This window comes from Physeter macrocephalus, chromosome 17 (assembly GCF_002837175.3).
Source record: "Physeter macrocephalus isolate SW-GA chromosome 17, ASM283717v5, whole genome shotgun sequence".
NCBI lineage: Eukaryota > Metazoa > Chordata > Mammalia > Artiodactyla > Physeteridae > Physeter > Physeter macrocephalus.
This window is the reverse complement of record NC_041230.1, coordinates 2342734-2361479: the sequence shown is the minus strand read 5'-3', so window position 1 is coordinate 2361479 and position 18746 is coordinate 2342734. Positions and strand designations below refer to the sequence as shown.

General features: G+C 40.3%; 2 protein-coding genes and 1 pseudogene across 2 annotated transcripts in view; 2 read left to right on the top strand and 1 right to left on the bottom strand.

Annotated features, from left to right (window-relative positions):
• LOC129391447 (zinc finger protein 677-like) overlaps positions 1-13617 on the top strand; it is a gene marked incomplete at its 3' end in the record, with an annotated part of 15731 nt that extends 2114 nt beyond the window's left edge. Inside the window, exons 2-4 of the mRNA XM_055079235.1 lie at positions 3641-3708; positions 11719-11872; positions 13226-13617. Of these exons, the coding sequence (XP_054935210.1) occupies positions 3694-3708; positions 11719-11872; positions 13226-13617 (561 nt within the window). The remainder of the gene's footprint in view (positions 1-3640; positions 3709-11718; positions 11873-13225) is intronic.
• LOC102986717 (synaptobrevin homolog YKT6-like) lies at positions 5681-7950 on the bottom strand (annotated as a pseudogene).
• Positions 13618-13619: 2 nt separating the features above from the next.
• Positions 13620-16493, top strand: LOC114484114 (zinc finger protein 665-like; the record flags this gene model as incomplete). The annotated part of the gene is made up of 1 exon (XM_055079234.1): positions 13620-16493. A coding segment is annotated over one exon (1275 nt), but the record flags the coding sequence as incomplete, so codon positions are not given.
• Between the last annotated feature and the right edge of the window lie 2253 nt (positions 16494-18746).

Here is an 18746-nt window from a genome sequence, read left to right as displayed (position 1 = left end):
GCGGCCATGGCTCACGGGCCCAGCCGCTCCGCGGCATGTGGGATCCTCCCAGACCGGGGCGCGAACCCGGTTCCCCTGCATCGGCAGGCGGACGCGCAACCACTGCGCCACCAGGGAAGCCCCTAGTTTAATATTTAACAGCTTTTTTCTTCCCTTAAGAAAAAATGCTAAATTAGTGAGCTCTGAGCTGAAGTCTGCAGCTAAGTAGATGTTCCCCTATAGTCCTCTTTTGTCCTTTCTGTGCAGGTGTTGAAGGATGGGCTGGATTGGTGTGGAACTTTGTTCCAACAGAGGCCATGTTTTCATGATGAAGAGATTGCTTAGAGCTCATCTCCACAGGCGACCCTCTTCCATGTTCTCCTGCAGTAATAACTATTTATAATTTGGAATTTTTGATTCTGTTTTTTTCTGGAGTAGAGGAATTAAAATTAAATGTTTGTGTTTGATTAAACCCCTGAAAGAGAAGCTTCTCTCGCTAAGGAATATGGAAGGTAATCTGGAATTAGGACAAACTCTTTGTACTTAAACCGATACAAGCCACCACTTACACTCAGTTCTGCTCACTCAACTCAGGCTTCTTCAGAGTAACTTGGTTACATTACTTCCCCTGTGAGTCTCATGCACCACCTATAACATGGAGAAATTAAAGTAGACCAGGTTTTCTGGGTCTGAGCAAGTGAGATCCCTGAAATGATTTTCAAAATTGGTCTTGTGTTTGCATTTGGCAGTTTTCTGGAATGAGCCCAGTTATAATTAGAATTTGAAACGTGCCCCAGTCGTCCAACAAGTATGAAAAACTCTTAAGAAAGGGGCAGAGGCATAGGCCCAGAGACAGAGACATACCTTTCTCTCAGCTTCTCTTTCTCTAGCTCTGTATCATGGGGTAGATCTTTTTTTTAAGACTTAACCATGAACATTTCATAGTGTATGCAAATGTCACATCACTATGTAGTATACCCAAAATTAACGTAATGTTGTACATCAACTGTATTTCAACAAAACAGGGAAAAAGAGCTAATATGACTTTAGAATATGTTGCTATAAATGCAACATTCGATATCAATAACATAAACGCAGACGGTTGGTCCTCCATCTCTTCAGTATAATATTATGTTTTGGACTTTGGGCCAAACTTTAGGAAGAACCTTTGACAACGTAGGATGCCTATATGAGAAAACAGAACAGAGCCAAAGGACCTGAGACAACTTTTTGAATAATTGCTTAATTACAATCTTCACATAAACATTGGAGCACTGTAACTGAGTGCAAAAAACACAGTATTTATTGGTTTATGATGTTTGTCATAAAAAAATGCACAGTATGTTTTACTGAAGGCAGAGGTTATGAAGAAAAGATTAGACCATGTGTTTGTGGAAACTTGTAGTGTTGGATGTGCTGCTATGTGTCTCCACACTAATCAGTATCAACGAGAGTATAAGTGGGCAGGGAATGCAGTCAAATGGAGAACAGTTCCTACTCTGATTACATTGAGGGGGTAAGAAGGCTACTTGTTGAAGACAGAAAATACCTCATCAATATGGACTACCCTAGCTCCTTAGGTATTATATCCTCATGTTTAATGACCTGCTTCCAGTCCCAGCTGGCATAAAATCCACTTTTTAGATAGTGCTCGAGGTTGCACCAGTGGATGTGTTGGGAGCCACATCCTTGTACCTTCTGGTATACAGACAAATTTTAGCACTAGGAATCCAGTAGGAAAGTAATCCAATGATATTCATAATAAAATGGTATCACTGTGAAAGTAATATTGCTGTACGCACAATGACATCTACCAACTGGTGTGTGCTTACTTCTGCTGTTATACCTACCTCTGCTCATTCAATGCCAACAGCCTATTGCCGGTAAGACACTGAAACACAGACAGATATTTCTTTCTTAATAATTATGTTTTCATCGAGTGTTACATGATTAAGGATATCGTCTCGGGGGTTCCCTGGTGGTCCAGTGGCTAAGACTCCGCACTGCCAATGCATGGGGCCTGGGTTCAATCCCTGGTCAGGGAACTAGATCCCACGTGCTGCAACTAAAGCTTTCACATGCCGCAACTAAAAAGATCCCACGTGCCGCAACTAAGACCCGACGCAGCCAAATAAATAAATATATACAATTTTTAAAAAAGAATCGCGTCTTACCACTCAAACGCCTTGTTTCAAATGGCCTATAAGTAGACCCCACTGAATGATGAGGAGCTGGGTAAGTCAGTTACTATAAGGTAGGCTTTCAAATTATGTTCAGAAGAGATCTCAGGAGATGGTTGCCAGCATGTGGAACCGAATGCAAGCTACCAGAGTGGAAAACGTGTTCCCTTTTACACAGAGCTTACATTCTTTTAGGGAAAATAGATATGTGAATATTTTAAAACATACCTTGTTAAATGAAATAATAGAGGCATGCGTAAACTGCAGAGGTGAATAATTCTTTCTGGGTGGGATTAAATGGGACCGTTGGGGGAAGAGAAAGAATCAGGAGAGGCAACTCTTACAGCCATTTCATCTTAGTTTATTTTTATTATTCAAGTTGGATTTAAATAGTTTATATTAATTCAACAGCTAATGAAGGAGAAGCAGCATTCCAAAAGAAAGTAAGTAAGTGTGTTGTCGGGGTGAAGAAGAGAATATTAGCATCCTGTAATGTTGCTTGGATGCAGAGCGTGACACAGAGAGTGAAAGAAATGCAGGCAAAGCAGGGGTCCTGTCACCAGGGGACTCCGGACGTAGTCTCTCCTAAGGAGCTTGATTTGATCCTTTTGACACGAAGAGGTCATTGAGAGGCTAAAACAAGATACTAATAGGTCAGTGTTGCATTTTAAATAGTGAACTCTCCTAAGTATGTGGATTATGGATTGAAGGAAGAAGAAATCACAGGCAAGGGAAACACTTCGCAGATCTTTGGAATTATCTGAGTGACATGTAAGGATGAGCATGGGGTAGAAAGCATCATACGAAAGGAAAGGATGAATTAGAAACCTATTGAGAAGGTAGAGTCTGTGTCATTTGATGATTTATTAGATGTAGGTAAGAGGAAAGGCTGGAGTAATTAAAGATGATACACTGTTCCCTGGAAGAATAGATACTGTGCCACTAATTAAGTTGAAGAAACAAGTATAATTACAGGTTTTAGGGTAAATCTTAAGTTTAATTGTGTCATCTCTTGGCATTAAACCCTCTTAGGGTTTCCCATCGCCTTCAGGACAAAAATCTGAAGTCTTCAGTATAGCTTCAGCAGGGAGCTCGGGAGCTGGGGTGGCCCTTCGGAGTTGCTCCCGCTTGTCGGATGGGACAAGCATCCTATCCTGCATCAGCCAGTCACTGGATACTGGCTTCCTCGGGAGGAGCCAGGGGCTGGGACGAGGCACTTGCCTCTGGCTGAGGGCCAAGTGGACAAGGACGGCGCAGGTGCAGCGCAGTGGGCGTTCCAGCGGCAGCAGGGAGGGCTTCCTGAAGAAGTGGGTGACGGGCTCACTGACTGGTCTCCTTATAGGCGCTAATTTTGTCTGCATTCCTCCTGTCGCTGTGGTCCTTCTCTCCCCCATATTAAGGTCCTCCCCGTGTGTATATTTGTGGCAGGGGAGGGAGGTATGTTGATTCTAAGCATTTAAGAACGTATTTTTGTCACACAGAATAATCCTACCTGAGAAAGAAGCCCAGAGGAAGAGGAAAGAAAGGAGAAGGAATGGCCCTTTCCCAGGTGAAAGTCATATTCTTTGTGGACTGTTCTCTCCTTCCTAAAATGACACGTTTCGGACGCGCAGAGCTTCTTGGTCTCTGAAGCTTCCTGTCTAAAATGTTTACTCACACACAGGGCCTTCCCTCAGTCTCCTCTCTCCTCCCTGCAGATTCCATGTCACTGTGACCCAGTGACGGGGAACTTGGGAAGAGCCCCCTTTCAGGTGGTCATCCCGTGAAAGGTTTTATACTCAGGCGTGGGTTGGAGATGGGGAGTAGGCTCTGTGGTGTCAGTGAGGTAGGGCAGTGAGGATTGTTTAGTGCACCCTTCTGGATGCCCTTTCAGCTCCATGTAAACCAGGATGAAAGAGACTACATATGTAAGTGATGTACTGCTGTGCACAAATACCTGAGGAGGTCTGGGAAGGAAGACTGATATGGGGAAACTTGCTTTGTCAGATTTTATAAGTGCCTTTGAAGTTAAGTGAATCAGTGTGTTTCTGACTCCAAAATATCAGTACTTGAGAGTAAAGTGGGAAGTTCCAAAATAGAAATAAGGTGTGGAGAGGGTGTTTTAGTACATAATTTGTTTTAAAAAGTGGAATCAAATTAATTGTCTAACAGGAAAGGCTCTATAAATTATTTACACCACATTCATCTCACAAAGACCCAGGTGTTCCTGTAAGGACTCTCATGCAGCAGGTGTTTTAGATTAAAATGATTATAATTTAGCCAAGACATAGGAGCAGAACTTTCTACCATCAGAGAGCCTGGAGCCACATTCTGATTCTACTAACTGTTGTTCAGGGTTATATTTTTTTAAATTAGACATCTCATGTATGTATATTTGTGGTTCAGCTGCACGTAGTGTTGCGGTTTAGAGACTGAGAAGTAAAACATCCGCTTCTCTGTCATCACTTTTTTTTTTTTTTTTTTTTTTTTTTTTATCGGCAGGCGGACTCTCAACCACTGCGCCACCAGGGAAGCCCTTTCATCACTTACTGTCTCCATTAGGTACAACTGTTAGCTCTTAGCCCAAATCTTATATAAAAATACATTTTATATTATAAAGTGATTTTTTTTTTTTTTTTTTTTTTTTTGTGGTACGTGGGCCTCTCACCGCTGTGGCCTCTCCTGTTGCGGAGCACAGGCTCCGGACGCGCAGGCTCAGCGGCCATGGCTCACGGGCCCAGCCGCTCCGCCGCATGTGGGATCCTCCCAGACCAGGGCGCGAACCCTTATCCCCTGCATCGGCAGGCGGATTCTCAACCACTGCGCCACTAGGGAAGCCTTAAAGTGATTTTAGAAAATATTTTTTGGTAAATGTTTTGTTATGGTATTTTATTCTGCAAATTAAAAAAAAAATTTTTATTGGAGCTGCTTTACAATGTTATGTTAGTTTCAGGCATACACAAAGTGAATCATTGTACATATACATATGTCCACTCTTCTTTTTTTTAGATTCTTTTCCCATACAAGCCATTACAGAGTATTGAGTAGAGTTCCCTGTGCTATACAGCAGGTTCTTATTAGCTGTCTATTTTATATATAGTAGCATATATATGTTAATCCCAATCTCCCAATTTATCCCTCCCCGCCATGCTGCAAATTTAAATATTTACATGCCATATGTGTTGGAGTTATTTTGATGTTAGTAAACATAGACATGACCTTCTCTTTTATTTCCTCATTAGACTATTCTCTTAATGAAAACACAAGGGTTTTCACACTTTTTACTGTTAAAAAAAAATGCCGGGCTTCCCTGGTGGCGCAGTGGTTGCGCGTCCGCCTGCCGATGCAGAGGAACCGGGTTCGCGCCCCGGTCTGGGAGGATCCCACATGCCGCGGAGCGGCTGGGCCCGTGAGCCATGGCCGCTGAGCCTGCGCGCCCGGAGCCTGTGCTCCGCAACGGGAGAGGCCGCAACAGAGGGAGGCCCGCATACCACAAAAAAAAAAAAAAAAAAAAAAAAAAATGCCATAGTGGCTGCTTTTGTGCAGGCCAACTTCAGTACAGATGTCTAAGGATTTCTCCAGATTGGGCAGCTTAACCATGATTACTGCATTATGATGGTGTTTCCGAGGAAGAACAGACATTGCAAGTACTAAGTAAAGTTGTTGTTGTTGTTTTTTTACGGGAGTCACTGAGCTTTATGGTTTCATTTGGCCCCAAAATACACTTTTAGGGGGCCTAAAATTACTAGACATGTGAATCTGAACATTCCCTCCCCACCCCCAGGTCCCTTCCACCCTTCACTTCCTCCCATGAGCTCCAAAGCCAAAGCTGAGTCTATCCCACTCGGGTCGTTCCACAGCGGCTCTGCTCCCTGGTGGCTGCAGTTGTGATGTGAATGACGGTGACATTCCAGCACAGGGGCCTCTGCCGGCTGCTGTCACATGATCGCACAGCACGAGTTTTGCTTCCGGGCCGTTTTATAGAAGGCTTTAGACTGTATTCCCAGCGCTTCAGACTTGGACACCAGGTCATCTAGCTTCCTGCCTCGCTCTAAGAAAGACTCCATGGTGTTGTGCAGGATGATTTTGGTCTCATCTAGTTAAGCCTGCACTTTAGTCATGGGGTCAGCTTCTCGGGGGTTCTGGTATCTACTGAGTTGACCGTCCAGGCCTGCGAACTGGATGGTACCAGGGGATCCAACTGGCCAGTCTATCCTGTCTACCTGTTTGGAGAATTCATCTAGTACCTTCTCCAGCAAGGTAAACGCCACCTGGGATGAGTATTCACTGTCAGCAGTGACCCCTCCTGCCAGACTGTCGTTTCTCACGTAGACATGGCACAGATATTCTTGTTCTTTGATAGAAGCTCTGCTGCCTTTTGAGGAGCGCTCCACAGTCAGTTGACTTTTGAAGGTCATGAATTCCTGAACGCTGGACCTCTGGAAAAAGCTGAAGGAGGACACGTCATATGCGGCTTTGAGCAGCACCGCCTTGGCATAGCCTTTGTACAGGACGCTGAGGCTGTACAGGTTCATGGTGCCGCGCCCTCAGGCTGGCTACCCGCCTGGCCACGGAACCAGCTCGCAGGGAGCAGCGCGGCACCGCCCCTCGAGACCACCGCCGGCTCCTAAGTAAAGATTTTAAATCAACTGTCTTAAACATACTCCGAGAGCTGCGGGAAACCATGGACAAAGAACTAAAGCAAAGTGGGAGAACAATGTTTCAACAAATAGAAAATATCAATAAAGAGACAGAAATTATAGAAAAGAGAAGAAAAAGAAATTCTGGGGCCCAAAACTACCATAGCTGAAATTGAAAATTTATTACAGGGTTTTGACAGCAGATTGACAATCAGAATAAAGAGTCAGTGAACTTAAACATACATTACTTGGAATTATCCACTCTGAGCAGAAGAAAGGTAGAAAAAAGAAGAACAATGAACAGAGACTAAGAAACCTTTGGGGCACTCTCAAGAATACTAGTATAGGGGACTTCCCTGGCGGTCCAGTGGTTAAGACTCCGCACTTCCAATACAGGGGACACAGGTTCGATCCCTGGTCAGGGAACTAGATCCCCGAATTCCGTGTGGCACAGCCAAAAAATAAAAAAAGAAGATGCACATGGTGATTCTTAGTTAAACAATGTGGGCACAAAATGAGAACTCGATAAACATTTGTTAAAAAAAAAAAGAATACCAGTATACATATAATAGGGGTCACAGAAGGAAAGGAGAATGGGCAGAAAGAATATTTGAGGAAATAAGAGCTGAAAACCTCATAAATTTATTTAAAAACTACAAATGTAGGAAACTCAACAAATTTCAAGTGGATAAACACATAGAGAGCCTGGGCAACACACATAACCAACTGTTAAAAGACAAAAAGAGAATGGGGAAAGTAGCAAACAGAAACAACTTCTCGTGTACAGGGATCCTCAATAAGATTAACAGCCTATTACTCATCAGAAACTGGAGGCCAGGAAGGAGTCTAACGATATATTTAAAGCTTGAAAGGTTAAAAAAAAAAAACTACCGGGAATTCATTATCAGGGAAAGTATGCCTTAAAACTGATAGTGAAATTTAGAGATGCCTATATAAACAAAAACTGAAGGAGTTCATGCTGACTCACTTATCCTACATGAAATATTAAATGGAGTTCTTTAGACTGAAATGAAAGGATAACAGCAGTACCTCAAAGCTGTGGGAACAAATAAAGAACAGTGGTAATGTAACTACATAGGCATACCTAAAAGCCAGTATTATTGTATTTTCGATTTTTAACTCGTTTTTTCCTATGCAACTTAAGAGACAAATGTGTAAAACAGTAATTGTAAATCTGTTACTGAGTGCAAAATGTATAAAGAAGTAATTTTTGACAATAACAATATAAAGGGGGACAGTATAGGAGCAATTGTTATATGCTGTTAAAGCTAAGTGAGTATCAACTAGAACTCAGATATTAGTATAATAATATAAACTAATAAACTGTAATTTTCAGGGTAACCACTAAGAAAATAATTTTAAAATACACAGAAAAGTAAATATGAAGGGAATCCAAATGTTATGCACACAGAGACACAAGGAAGCAAGGGAGGAATTACAAAACAAAGAAAATATTGGACATATAGAAAGCAAATAGCTAAATGGCAGAAGCAATTCTTCCCTTGTTTAGAGTTACTTTAAATGCAAAAAGATTAAATTCTACATTAAAAGGCAACAATTGCAGGAATTTTTAAAAAATGATTCCACTATATCTTCCTACAAAATGCTCACTTTAAAATACTCAAGTTGAAAGTGAAAGGATAGAGAAAGATTTTCTATGGAAATAGTAACCAATCCTAGCTATGCTAATATCAGACTAAATAGACTTTAAGTCATAAAATTATTACCAGCGATTTTTAAGGATATTATATATCAATAAAAGTATCGATCCATCAATATGATGAACAACCATAAATAATATGCACATAACAACTAAACCCCAAATATTGTAAAGCAAAAATTGAAGAGAGATGGACAGTTCAACGATAATAGTTGGAGACTTCAGTACTCCCCTTATAATAAGTAGAGCAACCAGACGGAAGACCAATAAGGAAATAAAGGACTGAGCAACTCTGTAAACCAACGAGATGTAACAGACATGTACAGAACACTCCATGTAACAAAAACAGAGTTCACTCAGAATTAATAATAGAAGGGATATTCTTGATCTGAAAAGGCACGTTTATTAAAATCCCACAGCTAACATCATACTCACTGGTAGAAGACTGAAAACTTTCTTATAATGTTAGGCAGAAGACAACGAGCCCCATTTTGCAACTATACTTCTATATTGTACTGGAAGTTGTAGCCATACAAATTAGAAAGAAAAGAAATAAAAGGTATCAAAATTGGAAAAGAAGTCAAACTATATTTACAGGATACATGATGTCATATTTAGAAAGACCTAAAGAATCCTCAAAAAACTACTAGCGATATAAGCAAATTTACTGAAGTTACAGAATACAGTATCAATACTCAATATCAGTTGTATTTCTGTACCTAGCCATCAACAAATTCAAAGTAAAACAATTCCATTTACAACAGCATCAAAAAGAATAAGAATTTAACCAAGGAAATGGAAGATTTATATAATGAATACTACAAGTATTGCTGAAAGAAATGAAAAAAAAATATAAGGATATCCTCTGTTCATGAATTGGAAGACTTAGAGTTGTTAAGATGGCAATACTCTCCGAAGTGTTATGAACATTCAATGCAATCCCCATCAGATCCCAGCAGTCTCTATTGCACAAATGGAAAAGTTGATCCTAAAATTCATATTGGGGGCTTCCCTGGTGGCGCAGTGGTTAGGAATCCACCTGCTAATTCAGGGGTCACGGGTTCGAGCCCTGGTCCAGGAAGATCCTACATGCTGAGGAGCAACTAAGCCCATGCGCCACAACTACTGATCCTGAGCTCTAGAGTCCGCAAGCCACAACTACCGAGCCTGTGTGCCACAACTACTGAAGCCTATGCACCTAAAGCCCGTGCTATGCAACAAGAGAAGCCAGCGCAACGAGAAGCCCACGCACCGCAACGAAGAGTAGCCCCCACTTTCCGCAACTAGAGAAAGCCTGCGTGCAACAACAAAGACCTAACACTGCCAAAAATAAATAAATAAAATACATAAAATAAAATAAAATTCATATTAAATTTGAACAGACCCCAGATAACCAAAATAAATGTGAAAAAAAACAACAAAGTTGGAGGACTTACTGTTCCCAACATCAAACCTTACTACAAACCTAGAGTAATCAAGACTGGGGTTCTAGCATGAGGATAGAAATACAGATCAAAGCAATAGCATGAGAGTCCACAAATAAACCCATACATCTGTGGTCAATTCCTTTTTTTGCCAGGGTGCCAAGAATATACAATGGAAAAAGAATAGTCTCTTAAGTGGTGCTGGGACAATTGGATATCCATGTGAAAGAGAATGAAATTGAACCTCTGCCTTTCTCCATATAAATAAATCAATTCAAAATGAATCGAAAACTAAATGTAAGAGCTAAAACTATAAAACCCTTAGATGAATGCATAGGGGTAAATCTTCATGACCTTGGGCTTGGCAGTGGATTTTTTTGATACGACACCAAAAGCAAAAAACAGAAAGACAAAATAGATAAATTTGTCTTCAACAGAATTAATAATGGTTGTGCACTGAATGACACTGTCATGTAAGTGAAAACATAATCTACCAAATGGGAGGAAATATTTGCAAATCACATACCTGGTAAGGGTCTACTCTCTATAGAGTATATGAACTCCTACACATCAGCAACAAAAATACAAAGAACCCAATTATAAGAGGGTCAAAAGATTTCTAGTAGACATTTCTCTGATCCTAAAATTCAAGAATAGAAGATATAGAAACAGCCAAGAAGCACATGAAAAGATGTTCAACGAAATTAGTCATTAGGAAAATGCAAAATTAAAACCACCATGAGACATCATTTGGAACTTCCCTGGTGGTCCAGTGGTTAAGAATCCGCCTTCCAGTGCAGCAGACACAGGTTCCATCCCTGGTCGGGGAACTAAGATCCCACATGCCTCTGGGCAACTAAGACCGCACGCCGCAACTACTGAGCCCGCACACCACAGCTAGAGAGAAGCCTACGCGCTGCAACAAAAGATCCTGCGTGCCGCAACTAAGACCTGATGCAGCCAAAAATAATAAATAAATTTTTTTAAAAGATATCATTTCACACCCATTAGGATGAGTATAATAAAATGCAAAATAGCAAGTATTGGTAAAAATGTGGAGAAATGAGAATTCTGACACATTGCTGGTAGAATGATGTACTGCTATGGAAAACAGTGTGGCAGATCTTAAAAAGCTTAAACAACGTGATTCTAATTCCTCTCTAGGTATATACCAAAAAAATTTGAAAACAGGTATTCACACACATATTTGTACATGAAAGTTCCAGCAGCACTAATAACACTAGGCAAGAAGTGGTAACAAGCTGAATGGCCATCAAGGGATGAGTGAATAAGTAAAATGTGGTGTAGTCGTAGAATTAAATACTGTTCAGCCCTAAAAAAAATGTGGTACTGATACTGTAGGAATGTACTGATACTACATCATGGATGAACGAAAAACACCATTCTAAGTGAAAGAAGCCACACAGAAAATCTCATTTCATACCATTCCATTTATATGAAAATATCACATATAGGTAAATGTGTAATGACAGTAGGCATTAGTGGTGTACAGGGATGGGGGCAAAGGAGAATGGGAAGCGATTGCTTAATGGGTGAATTTCCTTTAGCAACAATAAAAATGTTTTTGAACTAGACAGGTGGTGTTTGTGCAACATTGTGAATGTACTAAATGCCTCTGAGTGATACCTTAAAATAGCGAACCTTATGTTACATGAATTTCACCTCAGTTGAAAAAAAATCGAGAAATGTGACTTGCTCAAAATTATCTTATGTATCAGTCAGAACATTTGCTCTAGCCAGAGCTGCTTCTGTAATTTTGTGTCAAACTCAGAACTCTCTCCTTGTCTACTTGGTGAAATGTGCTTTCCTTTCAGGGACTGTTGACATTCAAGGATGTGGCCATCACTTTCTCTCAGGAGGAGTGGGAATGCCTGGAACCTGCTCAGAGGGCCTTGTACAGGGACGTGATGCTGGAGACCTACAGGAACCTGCTCTCCCTGGGTGAGGATAACTCCTCTCTGGAAGTTGGTAACTACTGTATATCTTTGCATCTTCCCTTCTGAGTGTTTTGTGAGCCCCTAGCATGCCTGTGAGAGTTTCAAATCTCTGTTCTTGAGAGAGTGATTGAAGCTGTTTGGATTCAGAATGAAAAGCCTTCATAACGTGGCTTATGACTCTGTAACTTCTCGTTTCTTCAGAAGTTCTGCATTCATGCTTGATGAGTGGTGGTTGCAGAACATCAGCAGTCAGAAAGCCTTATGGCAAATTTTTTAAAATATGTCATTCTGTGGTTTCACTCTTGTGCTTTTGATTCTGTAGTTCTTGGAAGAGAGCTAGATTCTGCGTACTTAAAATAATCTAAGCATTCAGGAGGCAGTCAGTTGACTAATTTTTATAATACATTTCTAGACCCAACTATAATTTTCTTTCTTCTTAGCTGAACAAAGAGCTGGGCGTGTGTTCTGGAACAGCATAGCCTGTCATACTCCATTTTACTTTATGAATTGAAATCTCTCTTAAGCTGAATATTACCTCCATTTTAGAACAAGGGAAAGAGCCCTGGACTTTGGAGGGTAAAGTGAAAATAGGGAAAAATCCAGGCAAGTGGGAATATATCGAGATGTGAGCTCAGGTGGGCACAAAGTAAACTGCTCCATTAAATATTGTTTAGGAAATTCTCCTCAAATGGGAAGGATCTGTGGAAGAATACAATTTTGTTTCTTTTGAGCGCTCAAAGGAAATCCCTCCCACACACTAAAACTTGTCACTCTGTTATTCAAATATATAAAAGTTTAAGCTCCCACTCTACCGTTATGCTCCAGCTCATTCAGAGCTGAGGAAAAGCTTTGTCATGACCTACAATACTCTATTTTCTGACACCGTTGACCATTTTGGTGCCTTGGTTTGAGAGGGACTGAGATGGCTCTCTCTGGAGTCCTCTTTCCCCTTGATCTCTTTTGGTTTTCATTTAATACGTATCAGGGCTAAGTCCTCTGTAGTCCAGACCGCAGGACTTATTTAGTTTCCTTTCATATTTTATATCCTTGGAAGAACTCAGGAGATAGACAAAGTTCAGTGATTCTCAACATATATTTCACTTTTCCTTTTATATGTTCCTTATAGAATGTAAATTCTTTCTTTGGCTTTTATGGAAAAATCCTTTAGAATGCCAGAGACTATTACTTTGTATAATTGTGGTTACTTATGAACTTACCTGCTAGATTTATCATGGGTTACTTAAACATTTTATTAATTATTATTGTGATATACAGACTTTTAAAAATATCTTTTTTCTTATGTATTTCCACATGTTATTAAACACATTTTTTGTATAATTATGTAATTCAATATAAAATATTTATTTTCCAACTGATTTAATAGGAAGCCTTTCTGCTGGATTTGCAATCAAGGAGTTATCACCAAGAGAGGATATTAATAAAGGAGAATTATACCATCTAGTTGTACTGGACAGAAATGAAAACCATGGCATCAAGGATTTTGACCTCAAGGAAGTCTGTGCAGATGTGCAGGAGTGTGAGAGTGAGTGGGGATGTGATGCAAGAAATGACAAAGAAGTACTTTTGACCCATAACAAAAATCTCAGTCATGGAGAAGATCACAATAATAAATCCTTAATTAATTTTCCTCAGAGTGTTTCTGTAAGAAGTAATGCATGTGAATATTTCATGCACGACAAGCCATTCATAAGAAGTTTGTTAACAGCGCAAAATAACATCAGCGTTGCTAGAAACAGAGATCTCAAGTGTTTGGAAAGTCAGGAGAAAAATCTTATAAATGTAAAGACTGTGATAAGGCTTTCATCCAACGTTCACAACTTTGGGGTCACGAGAGAACTCACACTGGAGAGAAACCTTACAAATGTAATGAGTGTGGCAGAGCTTTTACCCAATTTTCACGCCTTACTAGGCATCAGAAAATGCATGCTGGGGAGAAACCACACAAATGTAATGTGTGCGGCAAGGCTTTTATTGAACTTTCACAACTTTGGGGTCATGAGAGAATTCATACTGGTGAGAAACCACACAAATGTAACGTGTGTGGCAAGGGATTTACCCAACGTTCAAGCCTTATGGCACATCAGAGAATTCATACAGGAGAAAAATCTTATAAATGTAAAGACTGTGATAAGGCTTTCATCCAACGTTCACAACTTTGGGGTCACGAGAGAACTCACACTGGAGAGAAACCTTACAAATGTAATGAGTGTGGCAGAGCTTTTACCCAATTTTCACGCCTTACTAGGCATCAGAAAATGCATGCTGGGGAGAAACCACACAAATGTAATGTGTGCGGCAAGGCTTTTATTGAACTTTCACAACTTTGGGGTCATGAGAGAATTCATACTGGTGAGAAACCACACAAATGTAACGTGTGTGGCAAGGGATTTACCCAACGTTCAAGCCTTATGGCACATCAGAGAATTCATACAGGAGAAAAATCTTATAAATGTAAAGACTGTGATAAGGCTTTCATCCAACGTTCACAACTTTGGGGTCACGAGAGAACTCACACTGGAGAGAAACCTTACAAATGTAATGAGTGTGGCAGAGCTTTTACCCAATTTTCACGCCTTACTAGGCATCAGAAAATGCATGCTGGGGAGAAACCACACAAATGTAATGTGTGCGGCAAGGCTTTTATTGAACTTTCACAACTTTGGGGTCATGAGAGAATTCATACTGGTGAGAAACCACACAAATGTAACGTGTGTGGCAAGGGATTTACCCAACGTTCAAGCCTTATGGCACATCAGAGAATTCATACAGGAGAAAAATCTTATAAATGTAAAGACTGTGATAAGGCTTTCATCCAACGTTCACAACTTTGGGGTCACGAGAGAACTCACACTGGAGAGAAACCTTACAAATGTAATCAGTGTGGCAAAGCTTATACCCAATTTGCAAGCCTTACTAGGCATCAGAAAATACATACTGAAAACAAACATAAACCCAACATATGTGGCAATGCTTTTATTCAGAGCTCAGGCTTTGGGGATCATCAGACAGTTCACAGCAAAAAGAAACCTTAAAAGGTAATGATTGACACATAACTTGTGCAAGGATCCAAGCCTTACTCAGGCTGAGAGACTCCCATCATGGAAAAGGAAGACATACAGATGGCCAACAGGTGCGTGAAAATAGGCACATCCCTAATCATCAGGGAAATTCAAATCAAAACCACAGTGAGCTACCACCTCACATCTCAGAATGGCTGTCATCAAAAAGACAACAAATCACAAGTGTTGGTGAAAATGAGGAGAAAAGGGAACCCTTGTGCACTGTTGGTAGGATTGTAAATTGGTGCAGCTACTATGGAAAACTATGTGGTGGGTCCTCAAAAAATTAAAAATAGAACTGCCATATGATCCAGCAATTGCTCATCTGGGTATTTACCTAGGGAAAACAAAAATACTAATTCAAAAAAATATATGTACTTTGTTGTTTGTTGTATCATTATTTATAATAGCCAAGTTAAGAAAGCCACCTCAATGTCCACTGATAGGTGATTGGATAAAGAAAATGTGATACATATATACACATACATACAAACACACACGCAATGGAATATTAGCCATGAAAAAATGAAGTCTTAGTATTTGTAACAACATGGATAGCTCTGCAGGGTATTTTGCTAGGTGAAATGTCAGAGAATGGCGTAGCACATGACTTCACTTATATGTGGAATTTAAAAAACAAAATACAAGGAAAATAGACTCATACATAGAACAAATAAATGGTTGCCAGAAGGTAAGAGGGAGGGTTCAAGGTGTGTGTGAAACAGGAGAAAGGCTTTAAGAAGTACAAATCTGAAGTTACATAATAAAGCACGGGGGTGTAAGGAATATAGTCAGTAGTAATAACTGTATGGAGACAGATGGCTACTAGACTTACCGAAGTGATTATTTCATAATGTATGCAATCGTTAAACCATTATGTAGTACACCTGAAACAAAATATTGTATATCAACTGTGTTTCAGTGAAGGGAAAAAAAGACTCCATCATGGAGAGAGACGGTGTAAAACCAATGTGTATGGCAAAGCCTGTAGCCAGGACTCATACCTCACTTGATATCAGATTATACATCTTTGAGAAAAACTACACAAATATATGGAGTGACAGAATATAAATGTAAAACTGTTTTCTAATTTACTGTGCTTTTGGGGGTCACAGCCCCTTCTCTGGATTTGTTGATAGGACTCAGGGCCTCTGTTGATGATTATAGGAAGGGCCTACTCTACCAGCTGATCATGAAAGAGAGCAGGACAGGATATTGCGAGAAGGAGGTTTTCATGTGAGTAGAATGATGGGTTACTAGAGATGGCATACGTGGGAGGAAAAATGGGGGGGAACAATGGTCTCCCTGTCTTTTGAAAGGGAATGGCTGCTGTATATATAAAATAATAAAAGTTAGTCTTATTTTTGGAAACTGAAGACTGAAGACACAGTATTATAGAGGAGAGTAATCAAAAGAACCAGAGTAGAGTGTGCTTGTGAAGGCTGCAGATTTGGCCTCTGGAATTGCATTTTGACACCATTTTATTTAGAATGTCTCATACATCCAAATAAGTAACATGTTGGGACTTCCCTGGCGGTCCAGTGGTTAAGACACTGCAGGGGGCATGGGTTCGATCCCTGGTCAGGGTTGCGAGAAGGAGGTTTTCATGTGAGTAGAATGATGGGTTACTAGAGATGGCATACGTGGGAGGAAAAATGGGGGGGAACAATGGTCTCCCTGTCTTTTGAAAGGGAATGGCTGCTGTATATATAAAATAATAAAAGTTAGTCTTATTTTTGGAAACTGAAGACTGAAGACACAGTATTATAGAGGAGAGTAATCAAAAGAACCAGAGTAGAGTGTGCTTGTGAAGGCTGCAGATTTGGCCTCTGGAATTGCATTTTGACACCATTTTATTTAGAATGTCTCATACATCCAAATAAGTAACATGTTGGGACTTCCCTGGCGGTCCAGTGGTTAAGACACTGCAGGGGGCATGGGTTCGATCCCTGGTCGGGGAACTAAGATCCCACATTTCTCAGGGCGTGGCCAAAAGATAGGGAAAACAACAACAACAAATAAGTAAAATGTAATCTTTTTTATACCCCTTAATGAATCATGTGCCTTCTGTTAACCCAAGCATATCCCACTGCATTGGGGCACTTTATAATAATGATCACTAATTACACATCATCATGCTTTCTAAGTTGAATCACATCTGTAACAATTTCTATGTTAGATTCAAACAGCAGTTTTTGAAATATATGTATATTCATAATTTGCATGTGAGCTATGAAGTCCATAGTGTAACCCAGATTATTTCTGTAACTATAATGAAAATACCATAGCAGTACAATTTCAGACTCAAACCCCCAGAAACCTGCCTCCCCATTTGTAAACATGCACCACATGATCAGATTTCTACATACCTTTTTTTGTGCGTGCCAAAACAAGACCCCTGGGTTGCACCTTTACATGAGATGAAGATACAGTAAGCATATAAAAAATATTAGGAAATAAAATTTCAGAAATAGGGATAAAAATAATCTTTTTTGTGCTTGGAGTTGATGAAATAAAATTTGTATTTTAAGGAAAGGCGAGAAAAAATTAAACAAAATTCTCCTTCTGTGTGTGTTTGGGCCTCCTCCTTTCCTAAAGTGCAGCGTGCATCTGCCTTACACATCAACCACAGCTCCTCAAACGTGGGAGTGCCTGCTCGACTATGAAGAACAATTTATTTTTTTCTTCTGACACTAGTGATTTAACTTCTTAGAAGAATACCCTTCTTTCCCAACTCTGTAGGAGGTCATGGTGACTTGCTGCTTGCTCTGTATGTACTAACCTGGATATGTATCCTTGGTGAACTTTATGAAAAATTATCAGTGTGTCATTTTGATGAACGATCCTTTGTCTTGAAAATGAATACAACTGTGCCTTTGACTTCTAACAGGCAGAACAGTTCTCAGAGCTTTATGAGAGTCTGTCTCCCAAGTTAGAATCCTCAGTTTGGCTCGAATAAAATTCCCTTTTTTCTCCTTGATTCTTAATTGAGTTTTCGTTGACATTTTCTTGTTGTACTCAGTATGATACCAGAGACACCTGTCAGAGGACACCTGGAGTCTACCCCAAACCGATGCTTGGTACCAGCATGGGTCCTTTGAGACGCATTCACTTCTCGGTACTCCTCAGCTGCTTTGGTGATTTCTCCTGATATTCAGACATCATTGCTTTAAATGACATCCTGAATTTTATTCGAGCTGTTTTTTTCTTGGGACTTGGAGTCCTAAGAGGGAGTATGGTACATTCCCTAGGCAGGGACCTGGGGGGGATCTTTGGAGTGAATTGGGTTGGCTGGTCTTTTTTAAAATTTGGCTTAAGTTAAAAAGATTATATATAATCTGAAAGAAACCATTTGATAGTAGCATGAGAGACTGCTCAGCTCCAAACAAAAGGAACACTTGCGCCTTCCAGCCACAAGGCCTTCTCAGGTGATTGAGAACCTAGTGGACATATCTGAGGATCGATCCTTTAGATGTGCTGCGGTCCTACAAGGGACCCCACTACAACCATTAAGTAAATTCTGCTCGCTGCCGAGGGGCACAGCAGTTTTTGCTGGAGGGAGAAACCGAGACATGTAAGAGGCTGGAACCGACCCAAGAGTAACTCCTTGGGGAGCTAGACTTAGGAGCAGCACACATGCGATCCATCACAGTGCCCTCAGAAAGTTGTTCAGATTATATCTGAATTAGGCTCCCAAATTAATCAAGAGAAACTGCACTTCAAAGGCTGAACAACTCCCTAATAGCCACTCACTGGAACTCTGGCCAGCTTCGTGTGCAGATGGAACAAAGCCAATACTTGCAAGCATTTAACTTAAATGGCCAG